A 25,408-nucleotide genomic window follows, 5' to 3' on the forward strand; every position below is an offset into this window, starting at 1 on the left:
AAAATGAAGGAGGGGAAATCAGAGGGAGAGATGAACCATGAGAGACTATGGACTCTGAGAAACAAACTGAGGGTTTTAGAGGGGAGGGGTTGGAGGGATGGGTTAGCCTGGTGATGGGTATTAAGGAGGGCACGTACTGCATGGAGCACTGGGTGTTATATGAAAACAATGAATCATGGAACTCTACATCAAAAACTAATGACGTATTGTATGGTGACTAACATAACGTAAGAAAATAAAATTTTTTAAAAAACGTATAAGGTTAAGCAAAAGAAGCCAAAGAAGTAGGATTCCATATTAATAAAATTCTAAAATGTGTCAATCTGCTCTGTGTTGTTTAGGGATTCATGCTCATATGGAAAAGTTATGAAACAAAGCCACAAAGTGATTATAAAATGTCAGGGTAATGGTTACCTCTAGACGGTTGGAAAAAGCATGACTAAGAAAAGGCAAGAAGAGCTTTGGGGGGTTGGCAATGTTCTGTTTCTTACAGTAGATTATGGCTACATAGGTGCTCATTTTACAACAATTTGTTAAGCTGACATTTATGTATTATGTACTCTGTAGATTCGTTATATTTTACAATAAAAAAGGGAAATATGTGGCCTTCTTAGTCACGGCCTGGTGAGACTTAGGACAGTGGGAGGATTTTTAAAATCCTGAGACTCGTATTACATCCTAGGGCAGTTAAGTCGGTATCTTTTGGGGTTGGGATGATCCAGGCACTGGTAATTTAAAAAATTTTTCCAGGTAATTCCACTGTGAAGCCAAGATTGACAATTTCACTTGCCCCTATCCAAAAAAAAAGAAAAAAAGAAACTGACACAAATCTTCAACAATTTGATGATGGCATTTGACTTTCATTCCTCCAATATATCAATTCATGTCACAATTACAGTTTGGACAACTTTCTAATGGAGAAGCAGTCAAACTGAAGTCTTGTAGCCCCAAGCAGAACCTAATGCTATCAAATCACTTCTTCCTCCACCAGTTAGCTGCCACTGAGAAGAGATGATTTCAGGTATTAGGAAGGAAGAAAGAATCTGGGAAATTATGGCACGAGGAGCTGATGGTCTGGCACAAAGTGCCATCATGACTGCAAACAGGTCAGCATTAAAACCTACAGTCATTTGGCAGCAGCATTTGCAAGTTGGTACTCCGATTTGAAACCTCATTTCACAACTGGAACAAGAGAGGACAGGAAGGGAAAAGTCAGTGAAAATAAAGTTTAAATGAGTTTTTGCAATTTCTTGGAAGCGTTGTTACTGCCACTCGGAATCATAATAACAAAAAGAAACTAGCTGATCCTTACTGAGCACCTGCTATGTACCAGGCACTATTTTAAGGGCTTAACATATACTGACTCCTTAAATCCTCACAACAACCCTATGGGGTTGGTACTATTAGCAGCTCTCAGTGTAAAGATGGGGAAACTGAAGCCCATCCAACATGTTAAGAGATAGCCCAATGTCATACCTGTAACACAAAGATTTTTGAAGTGTGGCCTAGGGAACTTTCAGGGGATCCTCACGTCAAGACTATTTTCACAATGATAGTAAGCAGTTACCTATATTCCCTTTTTACTCTCGTTCTCCCATGAGTGTCTAGGACTCGTGATGTCATAACCAACTGGATACAGAAGCAGATATGAGAACCTGGCTGCCTCCTACTGTGCCAAATAGTAAAAGATTAAGTATAAAAAAATGCCACCCTTGGGGGGCGCCTGGGTGGCTCAGGCGGTTAAGTATCTGTAGCTCAGGCCATGATCTCTGGGTCCCAAGATCGAGTCCTGCATCAGGCTCTCTGCTCACCAGGGAGTCTGCTTCTCTCTCTCTCTTCCCCTCTTCTCCTCCCCACTGCTCATTCTCTCTCTCTCAATAAATAAAATCTTTTTTTTAAAAAATGCCACTCTTCTTAGTTTTTGTTTTGAAAAATACAATTTTTTTTCTCATCAAAATATGCCATTTAGGTAAACATGTCATGGGTTCATTATTTTTTAATGAATCAATAAAGGAAATGTTTAAATGTTTTCTCCATTTTAATTTCTAATATGATAAATATTGATAGATAGGATCCTAAGCTCACAAAGGTTTGAGAAGCGTTGGCTGAGCAAGTGTCAGGACCAAGTTCCAGCCTTGGTACCCTGACCTCACAACCTGACCACTACATGAAACCGCCTCTCTCAATCAGTGGTATCATTTGGCAAGTTTCCTTAAAGGCTGTTTTCTTATATAATTGAGAGTATACAAGAAATACAATTTGTATGCTGGACATTTCATTTAAAATGATACCAGTGACATTGACCCAGGCCCAAAGCCTCCAATGGACATGGGATGAAATCCACACTCCACCACAGCCTGTAGCCTTTCCGGATCCCACACCTGCCCACCTCTTCAGCTTCACTCAGTGCCCTTCCTCCCCCCTCCCTCTGCTTCACTGATTATCTTTCTCTAGGACCAGCTCATTCCTACCTCAGCAGATTTGCACTTGCTATGCCCTTTACCTAGAATACTTTAACCTCAGAGTATTCATATGAAAGTTTCCTCTGAACACTCAGCTCACAGCTCCAATGTTACCTTCTCAAGGAGACTTTTTTACATTACCCCATTCTTCCTTAATAACAATTCTGAAATTATCTTGCTGATTTACTTCTTTATTACCTGCCTTTATCCCACTAAGATACAGTCTCCATGAAACAGAGACTTACTCACATCTGTAACTCCAGTGCCCAGAACAGTGTCAGCCAATAGTAGGTGCTCTATAAATATTTGTTGAATTATTTTACACAACTCTTTGTAAATGTTACATATTTAACTTGCTACTAGATGTTGCCTTGAGGATGTGCCACAGCTCCTCAAACTCAGTATGTCCAGACCTGAACTTCTTCTCACACCCCTTTAACCAGGCCCTCTTCCTATGTTCCCTATATCAGTTTCTGACTCTGCTACACTCATCCCAGAACCCAAGCCAGATATCTAATATTTCTCCCTCTTTCCAACACCCCACATCAAAGTAATCCCCAAATCCCACTGCAATAACCATGCCAGATAGTTTCTGTTTCTGCCCAGGCCTTCTTTATCTTTGTGACTTTCCTTCTGATGTCCTCCCTGCCGGGATGCTAATCCTCTTACTCCTTACCTGCTTCACTATGATTGATCCTTGAAGGGTCAGCCCAGGCACAGAGCTTCCAGGAAGCCTTTCTGAGCCCTGCCCACTCCTACCCTCTAGGCTTGGGTTCTAGGCCACTCCTTGGTGGTCCCATGACATTCATACCTCACTGCTTCATAATTATCAGCTTGCAATTATTTATGTGCTTGTTTCTAGCCCCATCCCACTAGGCTGCGAGCTCTTTGGGAGCAGATTATAGAATTTATTCATCTGTTGGGACCCAAGAACCCACCTCAGTGCCTGGCACATGGCAAGCATTCAACACAAGGATGCTGGGGTCCTAACCATAAGGGCACTGGAGTCAGAAGACAGAACTGTGTAAGATACTCAATCTCTCTGAGTCTTAGGTTCCTAGGTTATAAAGTGAGGATTTGAGGGAGGCCTTTAGTGTTCAATGAAATGAATAAATGCCAGTACAGCAGCATCTGACAAACAGTGCTCAGTTAGTGAACACCTTTATTATGTATGGAAGGCAGGGAAGGAAGGAGAGAGGGTGGAAGAGGCAGGGGAAAAAAGGAGGGAAAGCGGGAGGAAGGAGCATGCAAGGATCCAAGCTTCAAGTGGTACATTTAACGGATAAAGAAAAAGGTCTATTTCTCTACTAATAATTTTTATGAAAATGCAATTCTTTATTGCTACAGCTATTTATTTTTATAACAAGCTACTATATTAATGAAATAAATAGAAAATTAGAGAACAAGATTTAAGGAAAACTGAATATCTTGATAGTGTTAAGCATTTTCCTCATGAAAACTTAATTATATCACTCACTCTTTACTTCTAGTTTTGCCTCAGGCTCTACGAAAATGTGTTAACCTGAGTCATTCACCTTAAGAATAAAAAAACACTGGGGCGCCTGGGTGGCTCAGTTCGTTAAGCGTCTGCCTTCGGCTCAGGTCATGATCCCAGGGTCCTGGGATCGAGCCCCGCATCAGGCTCCCTGCTCAGTGGGGAGCCTGCTTCTCCCTCTCCCGCTCCCCTGCTTGTATTCTGTCAAATAAATAAATAAAATCTTTAAAAAAATAAAACTTAAAAAAAAGAATAAAAAAACACATTCCTGGGTTATGTGCATTGGTTTGACATAGTTTAGAGGCTTTAGGGGCTTCCACAAACAAAGTCACAAGCAGTATTTCTTCTACAACAGACTTCTTCCTCCCCTTGTAAGAGGTCTCCAACTACTCAAATAGTTATCCTACTTCTCCTTAAGGCCCTTATATACCCTCAGAAAGTTTTTAAGGCCCCTTCTGGTGACTAGGACCAGCTGGGAGGGGCACACTAGCCCCAATGATGACCTACAAGGAACCTATCCCGGCTTCTCCCCTTCCTGGCATGCTCAAGCCCTAAACCGCCTACCTCCACCACCTCCATCTCAAACAAACATGCACCCACATGTAGGTTGACCAGATGCCCCAAAGAGATTGGAGGGGCCAAGGAAGGAGGGAAAATGATTTTTCTGGAGCCTCTGGTGTAGGAAGCATTCTGGCCTGAGACTAGACCAGTCAAATGGTGGCAGCACGCTGACTTTGGGTGACTCAAATGGTTTATATAAACAAAAGATCTCCAAAAAAGTATTTGTCCTAAGGCCCTTGTACTCCTAGGGGCAGCCATTACCCCCCCCCAACTTCCAAATTTTCTTTTCCCATCTCCAATATTCTGAATAAAAGAGAAAAGTCATGCTCCTACGAGATACCACTCATCTGTTTGGAACTGTGTAAGTATCTCTTCACAGATCAGAAAAAAAGGAAGAGAAAAGTTCCCCATTTTTCCAACTTTACTGTTTTACTATTTAAGGAAAGCTCCTCCTCGCTCACTTCTTTGTGGGAGCAATTTATCAACCTTATCAACCCTTTTAGATAGAGTAAAAATACTCCAGCTACAAATTACAATCTAACAGCTTGAGGAACACACAATCTATGATTTATAGAATACCACGTTTAAATAGACCTTAAGACTCTTAAACAGTTACAAAGGGCTTTCCACTCTGAGACCATTGGCTTAGCTCCTTATTCAAATGACAAGATGGACTACCCCTTTGGAGACACATATCGCCCCCCACTTTACTGCATGTTGTAGCAAAAAACTATATAGTGATATTTTTCTTTTTGGCCCTAAAAAACATTTGTCATTTAAAGAAAACACATTGTGGAATAAATATGAGGTGCTCAGTCTCAGCACATCTGTTCCTGATTTGTGTAATTAACAGAAACCCACTAGCAGGAGCCAGGAGGAATGGCCCCTGCCTGAGCACCCACCTCTCCCTGGGTTTTCCATAGAGCACATCTGGAAGGCAAGGGGGAGAGGAACCACCATGCCATGTTGAGAAGGACTCACAGGTAATCACATCCAAGAAGTCATCAAAGCCTAGAGATTAGTCGCACTCTTTCAGGTCACTTTCCAAATTTTTCGTTGTGAGTTTTCTTATATTGTTTGACAGAACTAAAGTTTTTCTGGACTTGACAAGATAATTGTTTCCATATCACAGCAGAATTAAAAAAAAAAATACACAGCCCTGTATCTCACTGACAATGATAAATTGTCATCAGATAATATCACCCCCCAAGTACACAGTGCCAGTAGTTACATAGTTTCAAACATGAATTTCCTAAATAGGGCTTCAACCAATGGGGTGGGTTGTTTTTTGGTTTTTGATTTTGTTTTTTTTTTTTTTTTGGTTCTTGGGGGACAGTTCATATTTATTAAAAATCCTGAGGTTATAGGGTGCTTTTAAAGTAAGTTACTCATACAAATAGTGCACACAAGCCACAGTGGATTCCATGATAATCACGCAGGCTTTGATAACAGATTGGGATAAGGCATGACCTCAAAAAGGGTCCATGATTCAGTTTAGAGACTCCTCTGACCTTTATCCAAACCCCTTTGGTCCAGAAATTTTGTTGGAAATCTTACCAGGACAGATCATATTTAAATTCTTAGTGGCAGTTTGGTAGGAGTGTTTGCTGGCCAAAAAAAAAAAATGGCTTCAAGCTTCCAGATGATTCCAGGAGACAGTCTGCCCTTTCTAAGGACCTAATTTGTGGGAACCCCCACCCCCCAGACATTAGCTCTCTCTCAGTAAGACTTTATTTTCTCCTCATAGTCCTATTGTACCAAGTGTTGTGGGATGTTTCTCCTTTAGATACCAAATAAAGCAAACACTTGCCCTGATTAGGGGTTGGGTGAAAACTTTTTTTTTTTTTAAAGGAAGATATAGCCATTCTCTCTTCCAAGTCTGTGACAACTGCAGTGGCCAATTATCAAGCAGAATAGAGGGAGCAATGAAGAGAGAGTCAGAAAATGTGGGTTCCAGTCCCAGCCTTGCACATGACTGATCCTCAGATCTTGCAGGACTCAGGCTCCTCCTCTGTAAGAGGGGCTGGACTCAATATCTCTGACATTCCCTGACAGAGCGAAGATTCCAGATTTCGACAAAACGTATACTTTTTGTTCTGTGTCCCAGCTGTTTCTCCAAGAAAGTCCACCCAGCAAAGCAAGTGAAAGGGGTATTGCCCCTCCCAAGGGGATTCTTTCCCCATGTGTCCCAAAGCAACCACAACAGAGGTTAGCGCCCTGAAATTAACCAGGAGAAGGTCCACAAACCAAGTACAACCCAGCCTGGATTACATCATCATTCATCTGAGATGTCCTAAAGCCATCACCATCTGACAGGCAATGAATGGTTCCACCCCCCAGCCCCTTGGAGCATCACACACCATAGCTGGATTGGCTTGCACATCTGCCCCAGCCCACCTACCAGGATGGGGCATTGATGGGAATCTCCTGGAGCTATCATCAGAGAATAAGAGTCTGCATAAAATTTACCAGGCCCCCAGAGACAGGCCAAGGTAGTAAAGATATAGCACATGTCACTTCATTAAGAAACTAAACTGTTGTTTTTAAAAGTCAACATTGTGTCTAAGAAAGCACAATCTGTTTACATTTTATCAGATATTTTCAGCTGCAGAGTGGATTATTTCAAAGCAATCTGCTGAGAGGTGCAGGAAAGAAGTATCAAAGTGCTATGAATCATGTTGGGATTAGACAGGGTTGGCCCCAAGACACAGCTCATCCATGACAAATTTAATTCAAAAAAACTCTTGATGGAAAAAATCCTTATTTTCTACCAAAGGTGACTACTCAACACCAGTTTCACATTTATGAAAACAAAATCGTTTCCAGACTGTAAGTTCCCTGAAGGCAGGAACTGCATCCCTCTGGTTCATTCTGGTGTCCTTGGAGAGCACTTGGCCCTAAACTGGCCCTCAGTTTATTCTTGTTAAATGAACGGGAATTCAAAGACTCTAGGCTGTGTGTCAGAGGATGTTTGTGTGAGTCTCACTCCTGTCAAGGTTGGACAGACAAGTGATTGGGGATCAGGCCTGATAAGGAAGGGCCTCAAAACACATGTTTATTCCTGAATCTGCCAGGCTCTAGAGTTTTTATTACTACTGGCTGCATTTCTCTGTGGAGCATTCAGTTCCACTGAAGCAACTTAGGGGAGGGATGGCAGGGGTCGAAAGACCTCAGATGGCCTACTTCCATTAACAGACTGGAACTAAGTGGTTATTCAATGGGCTTTAAGAGCTACAAAAGCCCAGTTACCCAACACATGGCTTTGAAGGCCAATGCCAGCTAAATAATTTCAATGCGGGGTGAGGGGGAAAAAAGCATCACTGCAAAAATGTCCCCTATTCAAAAATTCTCACAATCTGTAGACTAGTGTCTCTCCCAAATATGCTGTTTTCTTTTCAGTTGCCTCATTTATAGCATACTGTCTTTGGGAAAAAAAGGGCTAAGAAAAAAAGGCAAAGGATTTTTCAGTTACACTTGTTACTAATCAGGACCTTCTAGCGAAAGACGGAATGGAAAAGAGACGACAATCCCTACCATTTCAAGATCCACATCCATGTTACCCTCACAGCCAGTCCCTGGATTACTAGCATACCAGGCCACACTCATGTGGGTGGGGCTGGGAAACACCAGAGTCTCCACCGTCAGAGTGATATAACACCTGTTCTGTAAGATATGTCTTGCTGTACACAATACTGTTAAGTAAGACCTCCCTGCTGCCAATGCCATGCAGTTTTTTAAAAGGGTTTCTGAGGTTTTTTTTTTATATTCAGTTAGCCACTGTATAGTACATCATTAGTTTTTGATGTAGTGTTCAATGATTCATAGGTGCATATAACACCCAGTGCTCACAATACGTGCCCTCCTTAGTACTCATTACCCTGTTACTCCATCCCCCCACACCCCCTCCCCTCTGAAGCCTCAGTTTGTTTGCCAGGGTCCACAGCCTCTCATGGTTTGTCCTCCTCTCTGATTTCTCCCCCTTCAGATTTCCCTCCCTTCCCCTATGGTCCTCCGTGCTATTGCTTATGTTCCACATATGAGTGAAACCATATGATAATTGTCTTTCTCTGCTTGACTTACTTCACTTAGCATAATCCCCTCCAGTTCCATCCATACTGATGCAAATGGTGGGTATTCATCCTTTCTGACGGCTAAGGAATATTCCACTGTATACATGAACCTTTATCCATTCATCTGTTGAAGGGCATCTCAGCTCCTTCCACAGTTTGGCTATTGTGGACATTGCTGCTATAAACATTGGGGTGCATGTGCCTCTTCTTTTCACTACATCTGTGTCTTTGGGGTAAATACCTAGTAGTGCAATTGCTGGGTTGTAGGGTAGCTCTATTTTTAACATCTTGAGGAATCTCCATACTGTTTTCCAGAGTGGCTGCACCAGCTTGCATTCACACCAACTATGTAAGAGGGTTTCCCTTTCTCCACATCCTTGCCAACATTTGTTGCTTCCTGTTTTATTAATTTTTGCCATTCTAACTGGTGTAAGGTGGTCTCTCATTGTGGTTTTGATTTCTATTTCCCTGAAGGCTAGTGATGTTGAGCATTTTTTTCATGTGTCAGCCATTTGTATGTCTTCTTTGGATAAGTGTTTTTTCATGTCTTCTGCCCATTTTTTGACTGGGTTATTTTTTTGAGTGTTGAGTTTGAGAAGTTCTTTATAGATCTTGGATATCAGCCCTTTATCTGTAATGTCATTTTCAAATATCTTTTCCCATTCCATGGGTTGCCTCTTAGTTTTGTTGACTGTTTCCTTTGCTGTGCAGAAGCTTTTTATCTTGATAAAAAGCAGAAGCTTTTTATCTTTTATCAAGATAAAAGTTCTTTATCTTGATCTTTAGCTTGTTCGTTTTTGATTTTGCTTCACTAGCCTTTGGAGATGTATCTTGAAAGAAGTTGCTGTGGCCAATGTCTAAGAGGTTACTGCCTATGTTCTCTTTTAGGATTTTGATGGATTCCTGTGTCACACTGAGGTCTTTCATCCATTTTATCTTTGTGTATGGTGTAAGAGAATGGTCCAGTTTCATTCTTCTATATGTAGCTGTCCAATTTTCCCAGTACCACTTATTGAACAGACTGTCTTTTTTCCATTGCATATTTTTTCCTGATTTGTCAAAGATTAGTTGACCATAGAGTTGAGGTACATTTCTGGAGTCTCTATTCTGTTCCATTGGTCTATGTGTCTGTTTTTGTGCCAATACCATGCTGTCTTGGTGATCACAGCTTTGTAATATAGCTTGAAGTCAGGCAACGTGATGCCCTAGCTTTGTTTTTCTTTTTCAATATTCCCTTGGCAATTTGAGGTCTTTTGATTCCATACAAATTTTAGGACTATTTGTTCCAGCTCCTTGAAAAATGCCAATGGTATTTTAATAGGGATGGCACTGAAAATGTAGATTGCTCTGGGCAGCATAGACATTTTAACAATGTTTATTCTTCCAATCCATGAGCATGGAATGTTTTTCCATCTTTTTGTGTCTTTCTCAATTTCTTTCATAAGTGTTCTGTAGTTTCTAGAGTATAGTCCTTTACCTCTTTGGTTAGGTTTATTTCTAGGTATCTTATGTTTTTTGTTGCTATTGTAAATGGAATCGATTCCTTAATTTCTCTTTCTATAGTTACATTGTTAGTGTATAGAAAAGCAACTGATTTCTGGGCATTGATTTTGTATCTTGCCACATTGCTGAATTGCTGTGTGAGTTCTACTAATTTGGGGGTGGAGTCTTTTGGGTTTTCCACGGAAAGTATCATGTCATCTGCGAAGAGAGAGTTTGACTTCTTCTTTGCCAATTTGGATGCCTTTTATTTCTTTTTGTGGTCTGATTGCTGATGCTAGGACTTCTAGCACTATGTTGAACAACAGTGGTGAGAGTGGGCACCCCTGTCATGTTCCTGACCTTAAGGGAAAAGGTCTCAGTTTTTCCCCATTGAGAATGATATTCACTGTGGGCTTTTCATAGATGATTTTTATGATATTGAGGAATGTTCCCTCTATCCCTATACTCTGAAGAGTTTTAATCAGGAACGGATGTTGTATTTTGTCAAATGCTTTTTCTGCATCAATTGAGAGGATCATATGGTTCTGAATGAGATGGTTTTAAATGGAATTGTAGAAATTAAAATGAGATTTCAAATTCAGCTAATCTTTAGGTCATTTGGAAAGAGTTCAGGTAGGAGGGGAGGGTTTTCCTCCTGCTCCTCTACAGTCTCACACCCTTACACAAATCAGCCCTAAATCCCTGCAGGGTAGGGAGAGTTCACACCTTCAGACTTCCACTCAATTTTGAAAATATCCATAGGCTCACTTGAAATTTATTGAGCCCCTGAAGTCATCCCAGATCCTCACACATTTTTCCTTTTCCCATGTTCTCATGTTAACTTCCATTACAGTCTTCTGTTGGACCTATTTATCCATTTCTTCACTTCCTGGTTGAGAAAATGAGTTCCAAGTGGGTAAGACACTTGACCTATTTGACCTATTCATCATTCTTTTTTCTCTTCCCAAGATGGTAAACAAGTATTCCTATTAGCAATTTGACAATCTTTTGTGACTCACAGATATGGGCAAGGAATGAATTAATCAACGTAAAATATCAACAACTTAAATGTTCATACAATCAGAAACGTGAAATAATTTATAATAAATCCATATTTCAGAATGCCATTAAGAAAAATAACAGTTTTGGGGCGCCTGGGTGGCTCAGTCGTTAAGTGTCTGCCTTTGGTTCAGGTCATGATCCCAGGGTACTGGGATCGAGCCCCGCATCCAGCTCCCTGCTCTGCAGGAAGCCTGCTTCTCCTTCTCCCACTCCCCTGCTTATGTTCCCTCTCTCACTGTGTCTCTCTCTGTCAAATAAATAAATAAAATCTTAAAAAAAAGAAAAATAACAGTTTTTAAAGAATGTAAAACCAGAGGTGTTTCTCAAAATGTAGTGTTTTTTTTTTTGAAACAAGAAAGATAAAAAGAGTATGGTCTCCAATATATAAAAGGTGATACATATTCACACATAATTATTTTTGTAATGTGGAAAAAACTGAGGATATTGGAAAAGACTACAGAAGTTGAAATGTAAACTCCCCACTTCAGCATAGGAAAAAAGGCTATTTTGTCCCCTGGACTAGAGTTAATTTAAAAAACAGAAGTTTTTGAAAGGGAGAAACATATAAATAGCTTATTCCTATGGGGATAGTATTTTTAGCATCATTTTGTCCTTCCTACATCTTCCTGCTTCCAAAACACTGGAAGCAGGTGATGTCAGATTTTGCAACTGTTGCTGTAGAGACCTCTATTCCAGAATTTCCCAAAGTGGACTCTGTATGGCATCTGTTCTAAGGACATTATGCATGTTGCTTGGAAAAGTGGGGTTCCATGCCAAATGAGTTTGGGTAATAATACCAATTCTCATTGACTCTAACACACTATTTATTCTGACATCATTACTGTTGCCAAGATTAGACCACATGGGGAATCTAACATTCTCATAAAACTAAGGCAGCAAAGGGCTGAATCCTTAGTGTAAAAGTAAAGGAAGAACAAATCTTCGTGCTCAGAGGGACCACCTATGTGAACCGTGGCACTAGCTCAAAGGAAGAGACAAAAAATTTCTCCTGAAAATTTGGACCATAAATGGTATTCACCAGAGTTTGCAATTCAAAGTCAAAAAAATCCTGGAACAGAAAAAGAGGTCTCAGTTAGGCAGTATCCCCAGAAAACTGGCAGAAGCCACAGAAATGCTCTCTGAAAAAAAAAAAAAAAGTGACTTCAGGAGTGATGTCATCAAGATGGCAATGCAGGTCATCCGCAGCTTCAGTCAGCCTCACAAGAATACCAACAAACAACTACCTACAGACTGGACACCATTGTGAAAATCCCAGAACCAGGACCTGAAGCTAAAGCACAGAGACTGAGAAGGACCACACTAGAAGGGCAAGAGGAGTAGCTCCACTCTGACCATATCCCCCTCCCCAAGGCCGGCATAGTGCCTCACCAAGGTGGCCCCTTGGGCCTGAGGTTTCTCCAGTGAGAAAAGGAGAACCCAACCAAGGTAGACATCCAGCTCTTCCAGCATTGCAGGATACTTCCCAGGAGCCCTACTCAGGTCTTATCTCATGGGGATGACTGGAGTAATCTGCAGGGCTCAACCACTGAGGATCAGTTGGAGATGGAGATAGGAGGAGAGGCATACAGCAACCAGCACTCGGATCTTAATGGACCTCACTCCAACTTGCAGCAGCACTGGAGCAGAGATCCCTACTGGGGGTTCTGCCAATCTGCAGAGACAAGTCAGTGGTTATGTCTGGTTGGGGAGCTTGGTTGGGAGTTCTGCCTGATTCGGGTACCCAGCCAAAGAGCTGTATTTACCATGGAGCCCATTCTATGATCCTACCTAGGCAGGGAAGAAAATTCACAGCTCCACCCAACTGCTGAGTACAGTCTCCAACCCCACCCAACCAGAGATCCCAGGTAGCCACAGAGCCCATCCTACAGTCCTGTTATGCTGGAACCCAAACCAGCAGCCCTGCCTTACAGTTAAAGTATAGCCTCTGGCCCCACAAAACCAGGGGCCCTAAAGAGTGCCCCTGGGCAGCCTCAAAGCCCAGTCTATGGTACCACCCATCCAGGAAACCAAGCCTACAGCCCCACCCTGCAGCAGAGTTCAGCCTATAGAACTGCCAATTGTGAAACATAGCCTACAGCCCCATCCTTCCAGGGATCCCAGCCAGCAACCCCACCCAATCATGGAGTATAGCCTGTAGTCCTACTTGATGAGAGAGCCCAGACAGTGACCCAGCCCAACTTTAGGGGCATACGTATGGTCCTGCCTGATCACAGTGCATAGGCTGAGGCCCCACCCAATCACAAAGCCCTGACTATGACCCTGCATGAACACAAAGTCTAGCCAGTAGCACCATCTGGTCAGGGAGCACAGCCCGAGACCTTATTCAACCATGAGCAATTGCAGATCCTAATCCATAGCCCTGCCCAATCAGAGCCCACCTAGATTCAGTCCCTCTGACCTCAGAGCACAAGCAATGGCTTTGCCTAACTAGAGACCCTGTAGGAAGCCCTGCCTGCCCACAGATGTTGCCACCTGACCCATCCAGTACTCCAATGGAGCTGAGCTGTCTTTCCCTGCTGAAGCAAACCTGTTAAGTCTGGAAGTAGACACCACTTCCTCAAATGTGCAGACACCAACTCAAAGAATCAAGGGTCATGAAGAATCAGATAAAATAACACTACCAAAGGAAATGAATAAGGTGGCAGTAATTGAATATAAAGAAATGGAGATCTATGGACTAACAAAAAAATTCAGAATAATCCTCTTAAAGGTCAGCGAACTATAAGAACACACAATTAAATGAAATTAGGAAAACAATGTATGAACAAAATGAGAAGTTCAACAAAGAAATCAAAATTATCAAAACAAACAGAAATCCTAGCCTGAAGAATACAAACTCACCTAAAGAATTTAATATAGGGCATCAGTAACAGACTCAACCAAGCAGGAGAATGAATTAGTGAACCAGAACATGGATCATTTCAAATTTTCCAGTCAAATTCATAGAAAGAGAAAGAATAGTGCTTTCCAGTGGTTGGAGGAAGGGAAAAATGGGAAGTTGTTTTTCAATGGGTATAGAGTGTCAGTTTTACAAGATGAAAAGGTTCTGGAGATCCATTGCACAACAATGTGAATGTACTTAACACCACTGAATTGTACACTTAAAAATGGTTAGGACATTAAACTTTATGTTATGTGTCTTTAGCCACAATTAAATTTTTTAAGAAGTATTTTAAAAATAGCTGATATAGACCATGATTATAAAACCTACTTCGTATGGTTATTGTAAATATGGAGCTAATACATGCAAAACATTTAGACAATGCCTGGCCCATAGTAAGTGCTACATAAGTGTTAGCTATAATTGCAGTTTGTTTTATCCCTACTTGTTGGTGCCAACAATATAATGGTTTCACCTAGAAGATGACACCGTAACATTGATGCCATTACGTGGGCATTGTCACTGACTTACTGCCTGTTCCTCTCCAACAGAAGATGACAAATTACTACTTGCCACTTTCCTGACAAGCTTACATACTTCTCTGACAAGTCTGGAAATAGAACCTTAAATTCTCCACAGAAGGGATAGCTCATAAAATTTGTGAGATTACACTTCATTAAGAATGCATCCCTTAGACATCCTTTACCGTGCCAAGCCCCAGCAGGAACCATAGTCTGACACATACCATGGGCTTAATAAATATTCATCCAATGAATGAAAATCTTAAATAGTGGGACCAAGGGATCCTGTTCAGTAAGTATAAGCCTGGATCCCAATTTGATCAAATCATCATAAAAATTAGGGCAAAAAGGATAACAGTCCTGGACTCCTCCTCAATAGCTCAATTGGTTTTATGTGGTGATTGCTCTTCTGCCTAAAGAGGATTTGCCCTGCCCTATTTAAATCAACCATGACTCAGGTAAAACAAAATAAAACTGGAAACTTGACTACTGTCAGTCCTGAATGGCCCTCTGTGTTTTTTTCCTGTGCTGGTGAGTTGGGCTAGAAATCCACTCTATATTTTTCCTATAATGAAGCAATATATGAACAATTAAGTGCATCATTTGTGGTCCAATTAACTACCATATTAAAACAATATAACACATACAAAAAACATCACTCTGCATTCTGAAATCAATGCCATGATCACCCTGAGATCTTAAGGCACAAGCCCTTTTCCCACAGTGCTGATCAGGCTGTACACATTTACACAGACCAGATGTAGAGCCTGCAGAGACAGCCCCGGGTGTAGGTACAGTAAACGACAACCTGCAGGAGTGACTGTAGGCATATATGAATGACTCTCCTTGTTACATCTGCCTCAAGCACAAGAAAGGGTTCTAGGAACACCCAACAACATGAAAATGCCCAGATGCTTCTATATGCCAGATGTCATTCAAGATTATGGACGATGATTCAGGTGTGCTTTCTTTCCTCAAGGAGCTTATGGTTAAGCTAGATAAAATAGACTAGGCAAATTGGGAAAAGCAATCCTCTACCCTGAAACAGACACCCCTTTTTCTCTTGACCCTGTATTAGTGCACGCATTAGCCTCAGGGGCGATGGCTTTGGTAGGATGGGTAAAGAGATTCTAAGCCCTCTGGAAAAATTCTATTTTGGGGAATAAGCTCTTTGCTTAACTGCCCACTCTGCCTCAGGAAAGATGAACAGAGTCTAGCATGGACTAAACAAAAAGCAGACTGGAGTTCATTCTGGACTCTGGGTTCAATGAAACATTGGATTTTCTTCTATATTGGCCAACCCTGTGGTTCTCAAAGTATGGTCACCCACCAGCAACATCAGCATCTCCCAGTGAACTTGCTAGAAATGCAAATTCTTGGGCTCTATCTCAGAGTTACTGAATCAGAAACTCAGGTGGGCCCAAGGATCTGGGCTTTAAAAGCCCTCCAGGTGATTCCCATTCACATTAAAGCTTGAGAGCCACTAGTCCATCCCAACTCACCAGCACAGGAAACAACACAGAGGGCCAATCAGGACTGACAGTAGTCTAGTAAAGATGGTGCAACAAACTAGAGATTTCAGTGTAATAAGTGAAGGGAAGGAGGGAGGAAGGAAGGGAGGAACGAAGCTAAGTTGAACCAAACATTTAAGAAACTGAATCATAGACTGGTGGCATGTCTTACAACTAGATTTAAGCATCAGGTACTCATGTCTTTGGAATAATCATTGTTCTCCCATGCTGTTCTCTCTTAAAAGGTAAATACTGGTGAGAGGATTGGAAAGCTAGTTGCTTAACATCTGACTCTGACCAGTTTTATCAGATCTTGAAAGCAGAGCAGAAAATCACCTAAATATAAAGGTTAGAAGTCACTGAATATTAGTTTACAACTTCACAGTTTAACAAAGAAAACTTTGGCAATAAACCTGCTATCCAAGCTCTGTGTGTCTGTAAATACAAATCATTGACCACTCTTCTGTGTCCTAAGAGATCTAAATGAGGGTATAGGCCTCCCTTCATAGTTCTGTGATTTTTCAAAAGCTCCAAACCTTTGCACTATGAAAACTGCGGCTCTTGGAAGGACTGCTTAGTGAATAGCCTTACTTCATTTTTATGTGGAGGAAAAGTCCCCAGCCTAGGAAGGCACAGGCCACATCCTCACATTTGTTTGTATTGGACAAGGTGAGATTACGAGCAGGTAAGCCGCACCTCAGCCTTCTCTGAAGTAGTGCTAAGAATACATCTTTCTGAGAAACTAAAATCAAGACTTTTGCTTTACTTCAATGTCTGGAGATTACAAAATATGTGAACAAAAATATCAACATAGTCTGCTTTTAGTTCTGGGGCATGTTATTCTTAAAAGAGAACATTAGGGGGCGCCTGGGTGGCTCAGTTGGTTAAGCGACTGCCTTCGGCTCAGGTCATGATCCTGGAGTCCCTGGATTGAGTCCCGCATCGGGCTCCCTGCTCGGCGGGGAGTCTGCTTCTCCCTCTGACCCTCCCCCCTCTCATGTGCTCTCTCTCATTCTCTCTCTCAAATAAATAAATAAAATCTTTAAAAAAAAAAAAAAGAGAACATTAGGAATGGATATAGGTGTGCCTCATTTTAAGAAATCTCAACATCAGCTGGGAAGATGGCAGAGTAGGACGACCATGGGCTCACCTCTTGCCATGTGGCCGCCTAGAGAGCACCCACGTCGGCATAAATAACCCAGAAAGCAGCCCGAAAAATGGCAGAACAGACTCTCTGCAGCCCAGCATAGACAAGAGACCACAGCAAAGCAGATCCACCCCCTCTGATCACTCTTGGCAAGATCCCATCAAAGGACCACCATAAGCCTGGCAGTGTGCATGCAGCCCAGACAAGGGTCAGCACCACTCCAAAGTGAGTCCTGCTCCAGGGAGAGGGCAAGATAACCACACACACCAGTCTGTGACCCCAGCAGTGGGCTGGGGGCAGGCAGCTGGTCTGACTGCAGGTCCCACCCACCAACAAAAGCTTCTCAGGGGACTACACAGGGAAAGTGCCCTGCAGTTTGGTGCTACTTCATCTGTGGCAAACGCCTGGTCTGACTCAACTCAAGCCCAAGGCAGCCCCAGACTGGACCAATAACACCACGGCACCAGACTCTGCCCACAACAGGCAGAGAGCCATCACACACTGGACTGAAGGCAAACACATCCCAGCCACAATGGTAGGACACCCCTGGAGCAACACACATAGGAGACACCCCCCAAAGCACCATTTTCTGGGCAACAGGAGACATTGTGTTGCAGGACCTCTTCTTCATAAAGTCACTACTTTCAAGTGCGGGAGACATAGCTGACTTTCCTAACACAGAGAAACAGACACGGCAACAGACAGAATGAGGAGACAGAGGAATATGTCCCAAATGAAAGAGTGGAACAAAATCAGAGCAGGAGACCTAAGCAAAATGGAGATAAATAATATGTCTGATAGAGAATTTAAAGTAATGCTCATAAAGCTACTCGCTAGAATTGAGAAAGGAGTGCAGAACCTCCATGAGATCCTCCACCAAGAGATAGGAGACATAAAAAAGAACCAATTAGAGCTATTAGACTCACTAAATGGAAATAAAAATAGACCTGGAATAAATAGCAAACAAGAGGAAGTAGAAGAACAGATCAGCCACCCAGAGGACAGAGTAATAGAAAGTAATCAAGCGGGGTGCCTTGGTGCCTCAGTTGTTAAGTGTCTGCCGTCGGCTCAGGTCATGATCCCAGGGTCCTGGGATCGAGCCCCACATCGGGCTCCCTGCTCAGCAGGAAGCCTGCTTCTCCCTCTCCCACTCCCCCTGCTTGTGTTCCCTCTCTCACTGTCTCTCTCTCTGTCAAATAAATGAATAAAATCTTTAAAAAAAAAAAAAAAAAGAAAGAAAGTAATCAAGCTGAGCAGATGAGAGGGGAAAAAATATGCAAAATGAGAATAGACCCAGGGAACTCAGCAACACTGTCAAGCATAACAGTCTCATGATAGGGATCCCAGAAGGAGAAGAACGAGAAAAGGGGGCAGAAGATTTGTCTGAAGAAATAATAGCTGAAAACTTCCTGAATTTGGGGAAGGAAAAAGAAATCCAGATCCAGGAGGCACAGAGAGCCCCCAACAAAACCAACCCAAAGAGGTCTGCACCAAGACACAAAGTAAATAAGATGGCCCAAAGTAATGATAAAGAGAGAATTTTAAAAGCAGCAAGAGAAAAGAAAGCAGTGACATACAAGGCAAACCCCATAAGGCTATTAGTGGGTTTTTCAGCAGAAACTCTGCAGGCCAGAAGAGAGTGGCATGATCAATTCCAACTGCTAAAAGGAAAATATCTACAGCCAAAATACTTTATCCAGCAAGGCTTTCATTTAGAATAGAAGGAGAGATCGAGTTTCCCAGAAAAACAGAAGTTAAAAGCAAAACCAGCCACATCCCTGTCACACATGATGCCATCGGCCTGTGGGTCCCAAATTCACAGTCCAGCCAACCTCCTGCCCAAGTCAGCATGCACGGCCTGCCACCTGCTCAATGCCAAGTCAACATGCCTTCACCTCAGATTGCCAAGGGCTCAACTGACACTCTTCCCCTCAAATTCCAGCCCCTGTGCCCAAGTTTGTGCACAAAAGTGGGCATAATTATAACAGCAAAATGAAGCAACCCAAACAGTAACACTATTTCTGTGGAATATAGAGTGGATAAAAGGAGTTGTGCTAGGCGGAGATCATCTCCAACAAGCACATCAAAGAACAATATATACAGCATTATTCTGGTTAGTGTAAAAAAAAAAAAAAAAACAAACCTTGGAAAAATAAAACAAGATGAAATCAGAGAGGGAGACAAACCAGAAGAGACTCTTAAGTATAGGAAAGAAACTGAGGTTTGCTGGAGGGGAGGTGGGTTGGGGAATGGGGTAACTGGGGAATCAGCATGAAGGAAGGCACATGATGGAATGAGCACTGGGTGTTGTATGCAACTGATGAATCACTGAACTCTAACTCTGAAACTAATAATATGCTATATGTTAATTAACTGAATTTAAATTAAAAAAAGGAAACCCATAAAAAAAGAAATCTCAACCTCTCAGATAAAGGGAAAAACACACAAAATCTATATTCATTACAAAAATGATTCACTAATCTCCCTAGGCACATTTAAAATAACACAAAATGTTACAATTTAATCCATACTCCATTGTTCTGGAATAAAATGACTGAAAAAAATAGCTTTATGCATATCATTGAAACCAATGATTAAATCCAAGAGGAAGGAAGAACAGTTGAAGAAATCTCTCATGAGAGTTATGGTTACAATGTCATTCTCTCTCTCTTTTTTTTTTTTACTCATAAGTATATTCAGATGCTATTGGCCTGATGTTTCACAGTTGGTACCCAGGGTCAAAACTTTCCTGGTATCCAAGATATGGGGTGAAATAACTATCTTTTAAAATGGATATGAGTAGATAGAAAAATAGAATCCTAACTTAGGAATTGTTAACTTTTCTTCCTTGTTACCAACATTATCTGTTGTATTACCATTATCTAGTTTATCAATTTTTATCTGTTGAAATGCTGTCAAAACAGCCTTGATGTCAGGGTATCAATTATTTCTCCCTAATTTAAAACATATTTACTCTCAGTCCATATGCAGTCAGTGTGTTGGGTGAGTGACCATCTTCCCTGAGATACATCAACATTTCTTGTTAGTGTTTCTTAGGCTTCTATTCTAATGAAAGCTCCACACCAAGCTTATCTGTCATCATACCAAAATATTTCAATAAAAATTTAAAAACACACAGGATGGAGATTCATTGGTTACCTATATATAAATAAAAATAAATAAAATTGCAGCTATATGTATATTCTTTTTGTGTTTCAAGCTCAACTATAAGTTACATAACTGTCATACTGTGATCTGTATGAGACATATAAAAATGCTATTTATTAATAAGGGGCTATGAAGAATAGTCATCTGCAATTCAGGGGGATCTAATAAAAGAAAGAAAAGCACTTTTTTACCAACCTGGGCTGAGAAACCACAGAAGAAACCAAACCAGAAATGCACAAGTGTGAATGCAAAATTCTTATAGAAGAAATAGCATAAGAATTTGCACATTCGGAAATAGGACCACCTTCCATGAACAAGGAGAAGCCTTTGGAGGTATCTAAATTGTGCAAATGAATAGTCACTGGCTAAGACTGCCTGCAGTCCTTCCTGGCCGCTGATGCCAATGCCAATGTGAGCACCTACAAAGGAAGAAAGGAATGCTTTCATTCCGTAAATATACAATCACTTTTAAGTCATTATTTATCTGTAGAAATCTTATAGCTATAGCATTTATAATTTTTTGCATATATTATCTTATGAAACACCACGAGTTAGATATTTATCCTAGTTTTCCAAAAGAGAAAACTAGCCCGAGAATTTTAGTAATTTGCATAAGGTTTTACGATTTGTAAGTGGCAAAGCTGGGATTAACCCCAAATGTCGGGACTGTGGGTCCATTGTTCATTCCTTACACCATAGCTAGCTACAGTATAAGGTGATCAATATCCTTTTCTAGTCTAAAAATACACAGACGATTTAATTAAAGACAAAGGTTTTTCTATGAATGCTAATGATGCCAAATGTATTAGACCCAGGAAGTATTCATTTTAGAACCAGTGGTAAAATTAAAATTACAGTGTAATTTCCATTACATCTTGCCAAATGCTAAACCCGAGGACTCCGGGTCTACAGCAGACCCTGCTGAGTGAATATTCTCTTACTTTTGATCATGCTGACATCATTGGCTCCATCGCCTATGGCCAAAGTGACAGCATTCCTATAGTTCTTCACCAGCTCTACTACTTGGGCTTTCTGGAGGGGGGTGACTCGGCAGCAAACCACAGTCTTACACATGCAGGCGAGTTCTAGGAGATCATTCTTGACATCACTTTCTAGGGCATGGGCCTATGTTATTAAAAAGAAAAAAAATCCAGATTAGAACAAGACCTAATCAATGAGAGGTGTCATTTGGGAGGCAGATTTCTTGTTTCTCGACTGATTTCTTTTCTCAACAGTTTAATTCATTTCAACAAGTCATTGTTGACCCAGAGTCACATAAACAACTAACTAAAGAAATGAGCACTAAACTCCTACTAAGTGCCAAGGAATTTTAGAATAAAAATAAAAAGACACAGGGCCCTTGTGTGTCCTTGACATATTATCATGCTGCATGGGTGAGATATAATTCAATGCCAGAAAAGTTCCAGAATCCACTAAAATAAAGAAAAGCAAAAGAAAGAACCTGTCCACCATCTCACCAAGTTTAGAATGAACTACAAAATGATGGGGACTTCTGTGTTCCATGTGATGTAACTTTTGTTTCCTTTGCATTGTTGTTTTGTATATTTAGTGTTTGTTGTTGTGGTTGTTAATGGTGGGGCAAATGAAAAGCAGATGATCTGGAGATTAGCCCTTGAAAAACAAAGTGATTGAAATCGAGAGAGGCCTGTGCAAAAGGGGGGCTTGCATGCAACCTACATCTCAGTCAGGGTTCCCAACCAATTCCAGCCTTGTTCCTCTCCAAATACACACAACCTTTATATATGCCAAGAAATGACTGAAAAAGAGAGCATAATCCTTTGCAGTTAACTGTGCAATTTGTTTTCTAGAAAACACCTCACTGTACATTATTTAATAAACACATTAAAAGGAAATAGGAATCCACCTAAACTTTGAGTCATCAGTGTCTCTGAATGAATCTCTAGCAAGATATTCACAGCCCATCATAATCTGGCCCCTATATTCCTTTTGAGTTCTGTCTTCTACCACCACTTTTAAGTTTACTCTGTACTCTCACCATGCCAAATTGTTTGTTTCCATAATGTGATAGGTTCTTTCTTGACTCTGCCTTTGTACTTGCTCCTTCTGTGCCTGGAAACACCACTTCCTTCAGGAAGTCTTCCCTGACTTTCACACAAGAAACTAAATGTGTCTGCCTCTATACTCTGAAAGCTCTGTGTTCATTCCTCTATTATATAGTATTGTCATACCACTTGAGATTAGCTCTCCCACTAGACGGCAATCCCTAAAACAAGAACTGTGTTCTAGTCATATCCTTACCCTCAGGCTCCAACATCTTGACCTGGGCATGTAATAAATGTTAATGGTATCAATGAAAGGATGGGTGAATGAGTATACAACATGACTCTGATGTAGAAAATTCTTACGTCAAGGCCTGTGATTCCTAGGGGAAACAGTGAGTTAGCTTTCTCAAATATAATTGCCCTTTCTGAAAGAGAAAGTACGTAACTGGTTGTCTTGCTTAGAATGGGCCCCTTTTCTCTCTTTTTCTTCCTTATCATCAACAAGTGAAAACCTAGACTCAGATTGATAAAGAAGGACCCAATTACATTCTACAAAGCATTGAGATTTGAAGCAAACTGGAATCATGATTTGCTTAAAAAAAAAAAAAAACTTCTGACCATAGCAACAGAACTGTGGTCAATTTTCCTTAAATGAAAAATGACATTTCATGGTTTCATAAACTTCAGGCTTTGAAGCTGAAAGGGCTCTTGAAGAGCATCAATCTTAGCTCTTTCTTTCAACAGATTTAGAGACAAAGAAAAAATAGCATACATTATCACCTGAGTACTCTTAACTCACCACACACTGGCTTCTTTGAGATTGAGGGAAAGTCAAAGCACAACTCATTAGGAAACTTTCCATATTCTAGTCCCTGGGCAATTCAGCTTGGAGGCCACCAGCTTTAAGTCCCAGTTGACAGGCTTATAATTTTCAGTTGCTGCTCATTTGTGCAAAGGAGAAATTCGTGTCATCTGGACAAACTTTCGACTGAGCTTGGCCTGCAGCTGAGCTCTGTAACTTTCCATGGTGTAGAAGGCAACACATCATTATGTCTGGAATCCAGCTGGATAATGCTCTAAGCACTAAGAGCTAACAGACAGCTGATCACAAGGGGGAAAATACAATATACTCATATCCAACTTCTTTTGTCCTCTAAGAAACCGTCTACAAGAAGATACATTTATTTTCCAAACTCCAAAAGTGAAAAATGATCATCAAAGCTGGGGAAAGATGTGAGATTAGCTCTTTGTGCATATAAATGATAATTTCACTGGAGTGCAATCAGAGATTTTGTTTTTTAAATTAGAAACTCAGAAGAGTGTTTTGATATTTGTTCAAGATTTGGAACCTTAACTACATTAAAAGCACAATGCAAGTTTATTCTATTATGACAAGAACCAGATTTCCTAATCAAAGCAAATTGTTTGGCATTGCTGTAAAATACTGCTATTTAGAAAAACCACCAGAGGTATCTTAATGGCAATAATTTGGTGTGGTAATTATATGAAGATCAGGTTGTGCTCTGCCAAATCACAAACAACAGCAAGAGCAATAATTGCAATACATCCAACAGTTGCATTATTTTAATTAAATAACGGGGAGCTGTGACACTCTCCCTTAGAAAAGCACTTAAACAATACTGCTAAATGGTCTACAGTCATTTAGACAAGATTGATATTCTGTGAACACAGTATTTCTTTGGATCCTCCCTTTCACTGTGGTGGTTCAAGCAATAATGTATGAAATATATATCAGAAGTTTCCTTTCCCTTTGCAAACAGGAAATCATTGTGTATACCCTGTTTCTAGTGGTGTCATTTGTTTGGAAAACACAAAAGGAGACCTCAGTATGACAGCACAAAAGAGACAATTACCGGGATAAAGAAAAAGAACAAAAGCCTTAAGCAAACTCACCAAACTGTGGCCATTTATGATTAAGGCATAATCTCCTGTTATGGTTTCTTCTACAACTGAGTCCAGCTCCAGCTGCTGTTTTTCAAAAACTACATGGCCGTTGGAAGAACTTCTGTTTTGTCCAAACAAATTTTCCTTTGCTTTTCTTGAAGGTGGGGGGGGGGGGGGGGCGGGGCGGTGGAGAACAAATCATAACAAGTTTAAAGAGCATACCTATTACGCTAACAAGAGACTGGTCTAGAGGTAAATTCATTTCATCACTATTCAGATAGACTATGGCGTAAGATTCGGTTACAGTAAAGCAAGCTGGATGATTCTTTGTGATGGGGAGACCGTAGCAAATTTGCAAATTCCAGGAAGTAGGAAAGTAAACATAATGAAAACAGAATCATTTTGAACGTTTACAATTACCTTAAATCTAAATTATCATCTTGAGGTGGGCTGGAACTAGGTGCCCTCGATACATTTGGCCTATAAGGTTGTCTGAGCTTCAGGGACTCCAGAACCACTGGTCTGGCGTGCAATATTGTTAAATATTGAAAAGGGAAAGACTAAAGACAATTGATGAAACCTTCTAGGAATTCCAGGACATCAATATATAAAATAAATTCATTAATTTGCAGAACAATGTCATATGATCTGGCTTAAAACAGCAGTCTTTTAAGAAGCACATTTTCTAAAAATGTGACAAAACTAAATGATGGCATTTACTGAATTGGCATAGTCATTAGAATATAATGGACTGTTTTAAGTGAAAATTGCACTCATCAGCTCAAACAATAGTATAAATCTTCTGGGGGAAAAAAAATACAGACACCAAGAGTAGAGGGTCGTTCCAAATGGAAACTCCTTCCAATGCCCCAGATCTAATTAGCAGTAGAAAAATCTTGCTCACACTCATCCATCTCTGCTATTTAAGAGAAAGATTGTATGGTCATGTAACATACTTAGAAGAGGCATTTTACTCTTCTCTTCAAAATGGAAAGATAATGCCTTTAATGGAAGGGAAATTTCCTCTCTGAAGACCCTCAGATGACAGGCTTTGAAATAACGTAAGGGCAAGTTAACATGACTCCAGTACTTTGAACC

The 25,408-nt window shown here is 40.9% G+C and overlaps 1 protein-coding gene across 1 annotated transcript in view; it reads right to left on the minus strand.

Annotated features, from left to right (window-relative positions):
* ATP8B4 (ATPase phospholipid transporting 8B4 (putative)) overlaps positions 1-25,408 on the minus strand; it is a 160,095-nt gene that overhangs the window by 16,712 nt on the left and 117,975 nt on the right. The window contains exons 14-16 of the mRNA XM_081831858.1: positions 24,320-24,464; positions 21,323-21,506; positions 20,463-20,800 (exon numbers count right to left, since the gene is read on the minus strand). Of these exons, the coding sequence (XP_081687984.1) occupies positions 20,463-20,800; positions 21,323-21,506; positions 24,320-24,464 (667 nt within the window). The remainder of the gene's footprint in view (positions 1-20,462; positions 20,801-21,322; positions 21,507-24,319; positions 24,465-25,408) is intronic.

The sequence above is a fragment of the Leptonychotes weddellii genome, chromosome 9 (assembly GCF_054177405.1).
Source record: "Leptonychotes weddellii isolate Sample4059 chromosome 9, ASM5417740v2, whole genome shotgun sequence".
In the NCBI taxonomy this organism is placed as follows: domain Eukaryota; kingdom Metazoa; phylum Chordata; class Mammalia; order Carnivora; family Phocidae; genus Leptonychotes; species Leptonychotes weddellii.